The sequence below is a fragment of the Amblyraja radiata genome, chromosome 17 (assembly GCF_010909765.2).
Source record: "Amblyraja radiata isolate CabotCenter1 chromosome 17, sAmbRad1.1.pri, whole genome shotgun sequence".
Taxonomy (NCBI): domain Eukaryota; kingdom Metazoa; phylum Chordata; class Chondrichthyes; order Rajiformes; family Rajidae; genus Amblyraja; species Amblyraja radiata.
The window spans coordinates 5,932,789-5,948,072 of record NC_045972.1 but is presented as its reverse complement, the minus strand read 5'-3'; the positions used below and the strand labels follow the sequence as shown (position 1 = coordinate 5,948,072).

The following is a 15,284-nucleotide window of genomic DNA, read 5'->3' as shown; positions in this document are numbered from 1 at the left end:
CATCAAGCGCGAACTTTGCACGTATTTACCGCGTACTTAGCGCGTACTTACTGCGAACTCAGCACGAACACCGCTTCCGTTTGGTCGCGCTAGACGCATGCAATCGCATGTTGGTGGGACAGGCCCTTAAGGGTTTATGTACTGTTTTGCATTTCAACACCTCTAACGCTCCTCTGAATGCTGACCAGCTCCATACTAATTAACATTTCCCTCCCTCCCTCCCTGAACTTGCTATTCTCAATGCAGAGAAGTATTCATTTAGGACCCTGCCCACTTAGGTCATGTGATAGGAGCAGAATTAGGCCATTTGGCCCATCAAGTCTACTCCGCCTTTCAATCATGGCTGATCTATCTCTCCCTAATCCCATTCCTTTGCCTTCTCCCCATAACTAATCAAGAATATTTTCTATCTCTGCCTTAAAAATATCCATTGACTTGGCCTCCACAGCCATCTGTGGCAAATAATTTCACAGATTCACCATCTCTTACCCCTTTGATCCCTAAGGACACCTATTCTCTCCCGAGCTACCCTCTTGCTTATAATATATTTATAGAATTACTTTGGATTTTCTTTAATCTTACCTGTCAAGCACCCATTTGCATTATTCCTATGCTAATCTTTCTCCCCACATTCCCAATAACTCTTACCCAGATTTGACTACCATTTGCACATGAGGGGCAATTTACATTACCTAGTTTATCTACCAATCTCCAAGCCATTGGGATGTGGGAAGAAATGAGAGCTTTTGCCAGAAACCCGCGTGGTTGCAGGGTAAATTCCACCCCGGCTACACTGGTGTCTGATAATTTGGATTGTGAAAGTGTAATAATCTTTTCCTTTGAGACTGTATTAAGTTATTTTTATTCCCATTCCAGGAGGAATAGATACCAGAATGTACCCAGGAACATCTATCGCCACATAATTCTCTCAGAAATAAAGGAAGCTATTGCAACCCTTCCACCTGTGAGTGACTCGAAAGAAAATCTTGACATTCATTATCCACATAATTTGGGAAAACATTTGATTTTCATGAGTAATGGTATTATTTTAACCCATGAGTAAGCTGCAAACCACCTTGGTTTAATCATAATGTTGAAGATACACAAGGATATTTAGTTACAATTATGTCTTGTCCTCCACCCGCGTATTTTTTGTAGAATCCTACCAACATTTTAATACTCCTACTCTTCTCGAGTATTAAAAAATGACCTTAGATCTACTCATTACTTTTAATACTCCATTAAAAGTAATGAGTAGATCTAAGGTCATTTTTTAATTAGTTGACAATGTGTGTGCTAGGAAAAAGACAAGCATGTCTTATATAATTGTGAGGTGCTGGAAATCACCGAGTTGAAATCTTGGAAACAATCGTCTCAGTCACAGGAATGGTGGGATTTCAACAGAATACTTTGAGCTGTTCAATTTCTTTTATTTCTTAAGGGGTTGGACAGGCTAGATGCAGGAAGATTGCTCCCGATGTTGGGGAAGTCCAGGACAAGGGGTCACAGCTTAAGGATAAGGGGGAAATCCTTTAAAACCGAGATGAGAAGAAATGTTTTCACACAGAGAGTGGTGAATCTCTGGAACTCTCTGCCACAGAGGGTAGTCGAGGCCAGTTCATTGGCTATATTTAAGAGGGAGTTAGATGTGGCCCTTGTGGCTAAGGGGATCAGAGGGTACGGTGAGAAGGCAGGTACGGGATACTGAGTTGGATGATCAGCCATGATCATATTGAATGGCGGTGCAGGCTCGAAGGGCCGAATGGCCTACTCCTGCACCTAATTTCTATGTTTCTATGTTTATATGTCAAAATCTTTAACTTAAGCATTTGAATTGTCTTGTGGCATTATTTTATAAATATTTGAAATGCAAATGGAGGAGGGTCATGCTTTTGAATGTAAACTTTTTTATTCACTTAAGTTATGGGATAAACAAAACCAAAAACTCTGATATTTCAGTCAAACTACACCTTTAGCATAGGAGCCAGTCTGAAGAAGGGTCTCGACCTGAAACGCCACCCATTCCTTCTCTCCAGAGATGCTGCCTGTCCCGCTTACTCCAGCGTTTTGTGTCTACCTGCACCTTTAGCTTGGCTAGTTGTAAAATCTAATGAAAATATGAATATTTCTAACACCCATATATTCTCAGTCTATTAAAGCAATTAAGTTTTTGCAACAGGCCTAATGTCTGGAGAAACGCCAGCAAAAACCTGTCAGCAAGTTTGGTACTTCCATGTGTTTGCCCATACACATGTGGAAATCCTAAACTTGCTGGCATGTCGGCATGTAGAATGTGTGCAGAATGCAAGTATTTCTGTGTAGTATCTAAGACCCTACATTTACTATCCTGATAGGTGATGAAACATGAAGTATCTTTTCTAAGACCAAGCCCATGCACCACTTTGACTTGATATGTGCTAAAAATAAATTCTTGCTTTTCTTATATAGGAGGTGACTGCTCAACCAGTGATGGGTTATGATCCACTTCCTCCATTAGATGGGATCATCACATATACTAGACCTGAAAGGTATGGATCACTTAGCATTAATTTTAAGAGTCAAACCAAATTAACCAGTAGCTTAGAGTGTGCATGAAGTTAAAGAGTATTGTCTAGTCTGTCTATTGGATGTTTAGTTTCGAGATACGGCATGGAAACGGGCCCTTCGGCCCACTGAGTCCACACCGACCAGCAATCCCCGGACATGAACACTATCCTACACACACCAGGGATCATTTACATTTATACCAGCCAATTAACCTACAGACCTGTACGTCTTTGGAGTGTGGGAGGAAACCGAAGATCTCGGAGATAACCCACGCAGGTCACGGGGAGAACGTACAAACTCCCGACAGACAGCACCCGTAGTCGGGTTCGAACCTGGGTCTCTGGCGCTGTAAGGCAACAACTCTACCGCTGCGCCACCGTGCCACCCCACAAACCTGTGATTGTTAGGTTATGGTCATTGACCTGTTGTTTTAAAATGTACTGAAGTGATCTTCCTCCATTGCCCACATTAGGAAACGACCTCCAGGTATGCAGTTTTCCACATATGAAAAAAAGTTCTTATCCCCTTTCTAATCTTTCTACCAACCATGCACTCTTGTAGGAGTCTGAATTTAATAAATCTCTATTTAAATTTCCCAGCATCTAACCCAAAGAAAACTCCAGTCTTCCTAATCTTCCCTCATATCGGCCCCCAGCAGTTTCAATATAAATGTAAAGTGCATTGTCTGTAGTAACATCTTTCCTACCAAAACTATATAGAGCACAGCTTGTATTTGATATATTTCTAGCATTAGATACTAAGCCAATGCACCAGAAGAAAGGTCTCGATCCAAAATGTTACCCATTCCTTCTCTCCAGAGATGCTGTCTGTCCCGCTGAGTTACTCCAGCATTTTGTGTCTATCACCAGAAGACCCCTTGACTAGTACTACAGACCCACTATCCAGAAATAACAGCGGTAAAAGTTGCGTTCTCTGGCCAATAATCTGTTCATCAATGCACAACTGAGTTTTGCCAGGAGTACTCAGTTCCAGACATTGTTTAAAGAGCCGAGATCCTGAGGTGAGGTGAGAATATCTTTCCTTGGCATCAAGGGAACATCTTTCTCAGTGAGGGACTAAGAAACCTTGGTAAAAATCATTGGGTGTCGAGGAAACCGGGTGGCTAAACACTTTAACTCCTCTTCCCATTCCCACATTGACCTTTATGTCCTGGGCATCCTCCACTGTCAGAGTGAGGCTAAACGCAAATTGGAGGAACAGCACCTCATATTTCACTCGGGCAGCTTACACCCCAGCGGTTTGAATGTTGATTTCTCTAGATTCAAGTAACCCTTGCATCCCCTCTCTCTCCATCTGTCCTCCACCCTAGTCGTTATGCTAGTTTCATTGTCGTCCTGGTGAGTTTCATTGTCTAACTCATTTTCACCTAGCCCACCGCTAACAATGGACTGTTTCCTTTATCCTCATAATTTTTTTGCATATCTTTCATTCTTTTGTTCTATCTCTCTCTATATCACCATCTATGTCTCTCGTTTCCCTTTCCCCTGATTCTCATTCTGAAGAAGGGGCTCTACCCGAAATGTCACCTACTCCTTTTCTCCAGAGATTCTGTTTGACCCGTTGAATTATTCCGGCGTTTGGTGTCTATCTAAGGGGGAAAAAAGCTCTTGTTTGAATGGAGTATTGGTATGAGTAATGTGATTATTAAGAGGTAGGTTATCGCAGCCCCAGGACATCACTGCAGAGGTTCCTTGGAACAGTGTTCTCGCCCAACTGTCTTCAACTGCTTCAACAATGATTTTTTTCCACCCGTTAGATTGGAAGTGATTATCTTCTCTCATAATTGCACAATGTTCAATCCCGGTTGCAAATCCCTAGAAAATAGAACAGTCCATACCTGCGTGCAACAAGTCTTTGACAACATTCAAGCATGAACCTGTTAAATGCAAAGCATCATTCACAGCACAATTGTCAGGCAATGGTCATCTCTTTTTGACATTCACTGGCATTATTATTGCAAAAATCCCCACTGTCCTGATCAGTATCCCAAATCAGAAAATCACCTGAAGCAGCCACATAAATACAAGCACATAATCATAATCATATTTTATTAGCCAAGTATGTTTTGCAACATACGAGGAATTTCATTTGCCAAGTCATACACCTAAAAAGCAACGGAACACACAAAACACATTTTAACATAAACATCCACCACAGTGACTCCTCCACATTCCTCACTGTGATGGAAGGCGAAAAAAAAGTTCAATCTCCTCCCTTTGCTCTCCCCACGGTCGGAGGCCTCGAGCCCTCCGTTGACGGGATGATCTTGCTGAACATTTGCTGAAAGACCAAGTCAGGTACTAGGCATCTTGTAACACTCCTGTGCCACCTCTTGGTGTGGTGGGGAGGGAGGATGTTTGTATTACGGGTCTGTCTCGGTGTGGACATATCTTCCTACTGGCATATTTCAATTCGTCATTGACGGCTGTAGGAGAGTAATTGGATATATTTGCTGTGAAACCGATTAGATTTTTTGTCAGCATCTATAAAGCTAACTTTCTTTCTGTTTTCAGTGATTTTCACGTGTGAAATGAATCTGACATTTCAGTCGCATGCACACTTTTGTCAAAGTCATTTTGCAAATAGCTCATCTGTTGCTTGGCACTTTACTGCCTGTTTGCTGTTCACTGCAAATTCAACCAATTTTCACAGATATACTGGACAGCCCTCTATGGTATCTGTGAACTTTGAGAAAAGCAAAATATAGTATCATGTAAAAAACTACCACGCCAGTGTAATTTATGGAGAGTTGAGGCCAAGATCAACCAATAATTGACTGAGAAGAGAATAGCTACATAGAGAAATGGTTTCATCTGATAAATGATGCCATGTGGGGCTGGGACTGGACTTCTGCTGTTTCTATGAACCTAATTACACAAAAACAAATCAAACAAGCAAAGATGGAGGGGAAGGGAGGCTCCATTAAGCTGCTAGGTATATCTAACAGCTTTCTCTTCTTACTTTAGATTACCAGTTGAAATTGTTTGCTTTTGCATAGTGTGGTGGTTTTTGTTTACAAACAGCTGATTTATAAAAATGATGAAATGATATTTGAGAAATCTTTTAAGATTTTATAACTGACTATCCACATGATTGTAACATCAAAGTATAATTGCAGCATAGAGATTTTATTCAAATGTTTAATTATATGTATATGTTTATCTGTGTATGTTGTATTTGTATATGTAAATATATGTTACGTAATTGCTTTTCAGATTTTAATCTTTGAGTTTGTTGAATCACATTGGTTTATCTTTCAGGGTCAATCAGGCAGCAGGTGGAAATACTCTGTCCCTGTTCTTTCGATCTTTGTTGCCAAATTTTAATCTGCAGGTAAGAATAAAATAAGAGGGAGGTTGTGAGTTTAGTTTTAGAGACACAGCTTGGAAGAGGGCACTTTGACCCACCGAAGTCGTGCATGCCAACAATCACCTACAGTGCATTCAGAAAATATTCACACCCCTTCACTTTTTCCACATTTTGTTACGTTACAGCTTTATTCTAAAATAGATCTATACACAATAACCCATAACCCATAATAAAAACAAAAACAGGTGTTTAGAAATTTTTGCAGCAAAGTAATTAAAAATAAATAACTGAAATATCACATTTACATAAGTATTCAGACCCTTTACTCAGCACCTTTGGCAGTGATTACAGCCTCAAGTTTTCTTGGGTATGACGCTACAAGCTTGGCACACCTGTATTTGGGTAATTTCTCCCATTCTCTGCAGATCCTCTCAAGCTCTGTCAGGTTGGATGGGGAGCATCGATGCACAGCTATTTTCAGGTCCCTCCAGAGATATTCGATCGGGTTCAAGTCTGGGCTCTGTCTGGGCCACTCAAGAACATTCACAGACTTGTCACGAAGCCACTCCTGCGTTGTCTTGGCTGTGTGCTTAGGGTCGTTGTCCTGTTGGAAGGTGAATCTCCACCCCAGTCTGAAGTCCAGAACACTCTGGAGCAGGTTTTCATCAAGGATCCTTCTGTACTTTGCTACGTTCATTTTTCCCTCGATCCTGATTAGTCTCCCAGTTCCTGCCGCTGAAAAACATCCCCACAGCATGATGCTGCCACCACCATGCTTCACCGTAGGTATGGTATTGGCCAGGTGATGAGCGGTGCCTGGTTTCCTCCAGATGTGACACTTGGTATTCAGGCCAAAGAGTTCAATCTTGGTTTCATCAGACCAGAGTATCTTGTTTAGGTGCCTTTTGGCAAACTCCAAGCGGACTGTCATGTGCCTTTTACTGAGGAGTGGCTTCCGTTTGGCCACTCTACCATAAAGACCCGATTAGTGGAGTATTGCAGATATAGTTGTCCTTCTGGAAGTTTCTCCCATCTCCACAGAAGAACTCTGGAGCTCTGTCAGAGTAACCAACGGGTTCTTGGTCATCTCCTTGACCAAGGCTCTTCTCCCCCGATTGCTCAGTTTGGCCGGGCGGCCAGCTCTATGAAGAGTCCTGGAGGTTTCAAAGTTCTTCCATTTAAGAATGATGGAGGCCACTGCTCTTCGGGACCTGCAATGCTGCAGAAATTGTTTTATACCCTTCCCCAGATCTGTGTCTCAACACAATCCTGTCTCGGAGGTCTACGGTCAATTCCTTCGTCTTCATGGCTTGGTTTTTGCTCTGACATGCACTGTCAATTGTGGGACCTTATATAGACAGGTGTGTGCCTTTCCAAATCATGACCAATCAATTTATATTACCACTGGTGGACGCCAATCAAGTTGTAGAAACATCTCAAGGATAATCAATGGAAACAAGATGAACCAGCTCAATTTTGAGTGTCATAGCAAAGGGTCTGAATACTTATGTAAATGAGATATTTCAGTTATTTCTTTTTCATTACTTTGCAAAAAATTCTAAACACCTGTTTTTGTTTTTTTATTATGAGGCATTGCGTGTAGATTGATGTTGAAAAAATGAATTTAATCCATTTTAGAATAAGGCTGTAATGTAACAAAATGTGGAGAAAGTGAAGGGGTCTGAATACTTTCTGAATGCACTGTATCTGTACATTAGCTCTAAACTACACATGGGTGATAATTTACTGAAGCCAATTAACCTGCAAGCCTGCACATCTTTGGTGTGTGGGAGGAAACCGGGGAACCCGGGGATAACCCACGCGGTCACAGGGACAATGTACAAACTCTGTACAGACAGCACCCGTGGTCAGGATCGAACCCGGGTCTCTGGTGCTGTATGCTAGCAACTCTACCGCTGCACCACTCTGCTGCACTGATTTGAGCGATTGGGATTAAAAAAAAATATATTTATTTCTCAGTGGTTAAATTCAGAATATCACAGAAAAGTATAATTACAATACGAGTCTGAGGAAGGGTTTCGGCCCGAAAGGTTGCCTATTTCCTTCGCTCCATCGATGCGGCCGCACCCCCTGAGTTTCTCCAGCACTTTTGTCTACCTTCGATTTTCCAGCATCTGCAGTTCCTTCTTAAACATTACAATAATATAGTTTGCAGACATGCAAAGTATTGGAGCAGTACAGTTGCACCAAATTCTCAACTGGTTCCTGCCGCTGAAATACATCCCCACAGCATGATGCTGCCACTACCATGCTTCACCGTAGCTATGGTATTGGCCAGGTGCAGGTGGAAAAGAATGCGTGATGCCATTAAATGGTTTCAACATTTTATTTCATAAAAATGTATCTAGTATCACTAATACTTAAACTTATTTATATTAAGTTCTCTTACACTCCGCCCTTGATGTTGGAGAAATAATTTTCAGAGCATAAAATAGATGGCCAAGAGCTTGTTTTACCATATAACCATATAACAATTACAGCACGGAAACAGGCCATCTAGGCCCTTCTAGTCCGTGCTGAACACTTATTCTCCCCTAGTCCCATCTACCTGCACTCAGACCATAACCCCCCATTCCTTTCCCGTCCATATACCTATCCAATTTATTTTTAAATGATAAAATTGAACCTGCCTCCACCACTTCTACTCGAAGCTCATTCCACACAGCTACCACTCTCTGAGTAAAGAAGTTCCCCCTCATGTTACCCCTAAACTTCTGTCCCTTAATTCTCAAGTCATGTCCTCTTGTTTGAATCTTCCCTACTCTCAATGGAAAAAGCTTATCCACGTCAACTCTGTCTATCCCTCTCATCATTTTAAAGACCTCTATCACGTCCCCCCTTAACCTTCTGCGCTCCAAAGAATAAAGACCTAACTTGTTCAACGTTTCTCTGTAACTTAGTTGCTGAAATCCAGGCAACATTCTAGTAAATCTCCTCTGTACTCTCTCTATTTTGTTGACATCCTTCCTATAATTAGGCGACCAAAATTGTACGCCATACTCCAGAATTGGCCTCACCAATGCCTTGTACAATTTTAACATTACATCCCAACTTCTATACTTAATGCTCTGATTTATAAAGGCCAGCACACCAAAAGCTTTCTTTACCACCCTATCTACATGAGATTCCACCTTCAGGGAACTATGCACAGTTATTCCTAGATCCCTCTGTTCAACTGCATTCCTCAATTCCCTACCATTTACCATGTACGTCCTATTTTGATTTGTCATGCCAAGATGTAGCACCTCACACTTATCAGCATTAAACTCCATCTGCCATCTTTCAGCCCACTCTTCCAAATGGCCTAAATCTCTCTGTAGACTTTAAAAATCTACTTCATTATCCGCAACACCACCTATCTTAGTATCATCTGCATACTTACTAATCCAATTTACCACACCATCATCCAGATCATTGATGTACATGACAAACTACAGTGGACCCAACACAGATCCCTGAGGCACCCCACTAGTCACCGGCCTCTAACCTGACAAACAGACATCCACCATTACTCTCTGGCATCTCCCATTCAGCCACTGTTGAATCCATCTTGATACTCCACCATTAATACCCAACATTTGAACCTTCTTAACCAACCTTCCATGAACCAACTTTCTAAACCCAGTAAGATCACTGAAATAGAGGTTCGCAAAAAAGTTGTAACTGATTGCCATAGGCTCGGTTGAAGTATAATTAGCTACTAAACCTCCAAGCTAAGTGATTTTGTAACTTTTGTATTATGTTCCTTCTTCACTACCCATATACAAAAACAAGTTGGCATGTGTATTTTTCAGGAGGACAGAAGACAGCAAGTGGAGGGTGAGGGTGCGGAAGAGCAACATGAACTGAACCAGGGAGTAAATCGACTCATGGCTGCTATGAGGGACATGTTGGCAAATATCCGATTTCAAGAACCACCTCAGGAGGAATATCAAGATGGTGATGGTGATGGTGATGGAGAATGGGACTGAAGCTAAATCTTCCATCAACTTTTACTTGCAGTGGTATCTATGACTGCGAACAATGTTCCACCACAGTTGATATAAACACTCTTATTAAAACTTGAAGCAAATATATTTAGTTCTATTGAATATTATTGATAGTACCTGTACTTATGAGTGATAACTGTTTTGTATAATTTTTCAAAAGGATAGAAAAAACTAAATAGCATCTTAGCAAATATTTAGTAACAAATGAAGATTTTCAAGATGATCTTCGTTGAGAAGAATTCACAGTGTAACCTAAAACTTCAGCTGGTTGGTACAGTTACATTTTTATACTAACTGCAGTCTTGGAGAGGCTATACACATGGAGATTAGTAAAATTAAACTACATTTTTCACAAGTGCTGTAAAAAGAAAGACAGGTAATCTAAGAGTTCAGTTGTATGAGAACATTGCAATAGTTTGCACGTTTAGCTTGGATTTAAAGAAATAAATACATTTCTGATTTGCTTAAATAGATTTTTAAATACTACCATTTCCTGTAAAGCTAGTGCAATATCACCATTTGCAAGGTTCAGGAAACGAACTGACTAATGGGCCTGTCCCAATTAGGCCACTTTTTAGATGACTACAGGAGACTATGCGGTCGCCACATGTTCGCGGGTGGTTGCCAGGGAGTCGCCTTCATGGTCGTGGGTAGTGCCCCCAGACTCGCAACAAGTCGTAACGGCATTCTGGTCGCTGCTAATTCAACATGTTAAAAAATTAGCGGCGACCAGAATTTTAACGCCATGGAGAGTAGCGAGAATTCTCGTGCAGTAGGTGCAACGGTAGTGGGTCGCCAGGGGGGTCATAGGTTGTTGCCGTTGGTGACCGGTGAATTTTATTGACTCATTGGGGAAAAAAACGTAAACAGTAGTTTTCTGAACCAAGGATAACCGACCGGTAATGTTAATGTCTGCCGAGCTTCACAGCCGTGTGTCTCTGGCTTCTTAAAAGTTGTCCCCATTCCTTCTCCCCACCCCGTCTCCACACCCGGTCTCCCCCCCTTCTCTCCCCCTCTTTTAAAGGACTTACGTGACCCTTCCCGTACACTGTGCTTTCACCGTCTTAATTACAGCGCCAACCTTCCTGTTCATCGCGGTCTGTGTCTGTATCACATTGGCTTTGCATCGTGTGAATTTCACTCAGACAGCGCTCCCCCCGCTTGCCCTGTCCCACGCCTGCATAACTGGCTGGTGAAGGAAGCGATGTGTGTATGTGTGTGTTTCACTCTGACAGTCGCCAGTTTTTCAGCGACCTTCTACGACTTGACAGTCGCCGGCAGTCGCCTGAAAAATCGCCTAAGTGGGACAGGCCCATAAGTCTACTTCACCTCAGTGTGCAGAATCGATCTACACTAATGGTATGTGGGACCGCATTGGAGTTTGCGGTTCAGTTTGTAATGCAAGTGTGATAAAGGAATACATTAAGTATCTGGATCCATGTATGCAAGGCCAGGAAAATTAAAATTGAACCATTAAATTTGACCCTTCCTGAGTGTTTCACAAATACAACCTACTGATATAAACTAAACTCTAATTCAAACCTAAATTCAAACATACTATAATTTTACCTCTCTGTGGTGTGGCCCTTAACTTGTAATTGAGAAACTTTGATTTTATTCACATTATTGGTACGAGAAGCAAAGTCATCAGCCTAGATGGCTTTCAATGAACACTCAGCAAAAGAAAATGAACCATATTGAATATAATTATTCAAGCAATTTTTGAAATGAATAATTTTCCATTCTCTATATAACTATTTTGAGATTGGCTATTCCACTTAGGAAAGTAATATGACTAATTTGAATATTGCAAATATGAAATGAGAACCCGAATAAGTGGGGGTATTCAAATTTTGTCTCAGATTTCATCTTCAGAGTTAACTTGTTTCATAAATGCAGTGTATGGCATAGCTTATATTCTCATTGATTATGAAGTATTCATAATCTACTACTAAATTGAATTGCCCGAGTGACATAGCAGAAATATTTATCTATGCACTAGAAATGTTTTCCAATTCCCAAAGCAGAAAGAATATCCGTTGTTCAAGATGTGGACTCTTAAACATCGGCGAGACCAAACGCAGACTGGGCGATCGTTTCACGGAACACCTTTGCTCAGCCCGCCTGAACCAACCTGATCTCTCGGTTGCTAGACACTTTAATTCTCCTTCCCATTCCTACACAGATCTTTCTGTCCTTGGTCTCCTCCATTGTCAGAGTGAGGCTAAACGCAAATTGGAGGAACAGCATCTCATATTTTGCTTGGGCAGCTTACAGCCCAGTGGCATGAATATTGGTTTATCTCACTTCAGGTAACCCCAGCATTCCCTCTCTCTCTCTCTCTCTCTCTCTCTCTATCCCTCCCCCACCCAAGTCACACTAACTTCTCACTTTCACCCTACAAACAGCTAACAATGACCTGAAGAAGGGTTTCGGCCCGAAACGTCGCCTATTTCCTTCACTCCATAGATGCTGCTGCACCCGCTGAGTTTCCCCAGCAATTTTGTGTACCTTCAGCTAACAATGACCTGTTTGCTTTATCATCCTTACTTTTTTTGCAGATCTTTCATTCATTGTTCTTTGTCTCCACATCACTGTCTATATCTGTCGTTTCCCTTATCCCTAATCAGTCTGAAGAAGGGTCTCGACCGGAAGCATCACCCTCTCTCTAGAGATGCTGCCTGTCCCGCTGAGTTACTCCAGCTTTTTGTGTCTATCTTCGGTTTAAACCAGCATCTGCAGTTCCTTCTTACGCAGAAAGAGTAATGTTCAATTAGCAAACGTAGATTTATATTACTTAATTATTTTTTTGCAATTGGCAATAACATTGTTAATATTAAAATAAATAAGCATTTTTGCTGTCAGATATCCTCCAGATTGTTATTATAGTGGAGGAAACCTGACAGCAGCTTCCAGAGTAAGTGCCCAATTGAACACAGAAATAAAGATGATTGATTTCCTGCTCCTCTCTCAGTTCTGCTATCTAGTAACCCTCTCCAGTATAATCTGCAAAATCCAGTGAACTGATACTTAAGGTATAATATTATAGTCGTACAGCATGGAAGCAGGCCATTCGGCCCACCAAGTCTGTGCCGATCATCAAGCATCCATTTACACTAAATCTACACTGATCCTGTTTTTATCTCCTTGTATTGCCATCAGCTCCCATAGATTCTATCACTCACCGGCAGGAACAATTTACTGTGAACAATTAACTTACCAATCCCTGCATGTGGGAAGCACCCAGAGGAAACCCATGTGTTCAAAGGAACAACTTTCAAATATCATGCAGGGAGCGATCAGTTTCAGTTTAGTTTATTGTCATGTGTATCGAGGTACAGTGAAAAGCTTTTGTTGCGTGCTAACCAGTCAGTGGAAAGACAATACATGAATGATTAGCAGTGTACAGATACATCAGGATAAACTTGGGTCGTTGCAGATATGAGGCTGCACCACTGTGCCCAAAATATTTGTAGTGCTCTCTTTAAAATAAGCTTTTTATTGCACAAGGTTTAACTTAATTTTTTATGACATACCATTTAACAGTTTACAATAATCTTATTTTATATCTACACGTTGTCATTTCTTCACATTTTGGATTTGCAGTAATTATTGCCCCATTGAATCCAGGTTAGATTTTTGAGCAGTTTTACAGATCTTAAGGGCCTGTCCCATGAGCATGCGACTGCATGCGGCAAGCGCGACTTAACGTGGTTGCTGGAGCCATACGGCCGCGCGAGGCCGGTCCCACTTCGATCGCCGGAGCCATATGGAGTTGTGCGGAGCTGGTCCCGACATCGCGCGGGGCTCTGAAAAACTGACACTGTTCAAAAATTCCGCGCGGCAACGGCCTGCCGGCCCGCAGCCGCATTGAGGTCGTACGCAGCGCCTCGACGGGCGTACGCACCGTCTCGACGCCGTACGCAGCGTCTTGACGGTGTATGCCTAGCGCGAACTTCCCGCGGACTTCGCTCGAACTTCATGTCAACTCGTACGGGATCACTCGACCTCCACGCGGCCCCCGCTTCCTGTTTGGTCGCGCTCGCCGCATGCAGTCGCATGCTCATCGGACAGGCTCTTTACTCTCCTATCTTCTCCCCACAGGCCTTCACATTATTTCACGGTACAATATTCACCAGCTCTTATTTGAAGAATACTATTATTGCCAGGGCATGACAGAACGTAATCATTGGTTGTGCAAAACAAAATAATTTTGTTACTTCACCTTTTTTGGTTCTTTTCTCAATTACCATTAACTTTTTCCTCACCCCACTGTAAAAGAGAACACTTTCTGTCTTAGTGATTGTAATTAACTTTATTAAATCTCCTCATGACTTCCATTCCAAAGAGAATAACCCTTGCTTCAATGGTCTACTCCCACAACTAATGTTCTTCATCCCTGGAATCTTTCTGTAAAATCTTATCTGCAATCTCTCTCTAAAACTTCACATTTTAGTTAGAGAGTGACAATTGCAATTGGGCACTAATTTACCCGTGCGCAAACCATGTGTGATTTCTCTAATCAATCTACGCTTCAACAAATGCCTGCTAATTCTGCACATGATTTCTGTTTCCAGACCATGCCCCATCGCTGAAGTTAAACTGACATGTGCAGTTACTGGGTTTTTTCACTCACAGAGTGGTGAGTCTCTGGAATTCTCTGCCACATAAGGTAGTTGAGGCCAGTTCATTGGCTATATTTAAGAGGGAGTTAGATGTGGCCCTTGTGGCTAAGGGGATCAGGGGGTATGGAGAGAAGGCAGGTACGGGATACTGAGTTGGATGATCAGCCATGATTATATTGAATGGCGGTGCAGGCTCGAAGGGCCGAATGGCCTACTCCACCTATTTTCTATGTTTCTATCCCAAAGGTAATTTTGAACATTTGCAGTTTTCCGATCTGGAAACCCCATCCCTGAGTCTCTAAGTGTTTGGAAGTTTAGATTCAGAGCTTCTGGAATGTCCTTCCACTCCATGTCTCAACATAGGATGCATCCTATATGGACCAGGTGGTTTACCTGCACGTAATGCATCTAGCCTTTCTGCCATCTTCCCTTTATGAATTCCTAGCCTATTCATATTCTTAGCTACATCTTATTTTGATAGGCAGCATTTTCTTCCTTCACAAATACTGATGCAGGGTACCTCAGATGAGTAGATTGTCTTTTTAATAATTGACGGCCCTTGCTGTTGTGTCCTAGAGTCACCACTAGAGGGCTCTGCCTCGAGATCAATGTTTCCTAAGGGGGTTCCCTGGGCGACGTCCAGGGGTTTAGCAGCAGCCATGTTAGGCTTGAAATAAACACACTTCGGGTTCTGTACACCAAGTGTAGATTGTGAATTATTTAGCCCTCGAACACAACATCTGGCGACGAGGATGGCTGGTTTAACCCTCGC

The 15,284-nt window shown here is 42.0% G+C and overlaps 1 protein-coding gene across 1 annotated transcript in view; it reads left to right on the top strand.

The window, feature by feature from the left end:
* Nucleotides 1-9,974, top strand: part of tcf25 (transcription factor 25) — a 61,064-nt gene extending 51,090 nt beyond the window's left edge. Inside the window, exons 17-20 of the mRNA XM_033036501.1 lie at nt 877-964; nt 2,449-2,528; nt 5,829-5,901; nt 9,693-9,974. Of these exons, the coding sequence (XP_032892392.1) occupies nt 877-964; nt 2,449-2,528; nt 5,829-5,901; nt 9,693-9,869 (418 nt within the window). The 3' untranslated portion in view covers nt 9,870-9,974. The remainder of the gene's footprint in view (nt 1-876; nt 965-2,448; nt 2,529-5,828; nt 5,902-9,692) is intronic.
* The last annotated feature ends 5,310 nt before the right edge of the window (nt 9,975-15,284 follow it).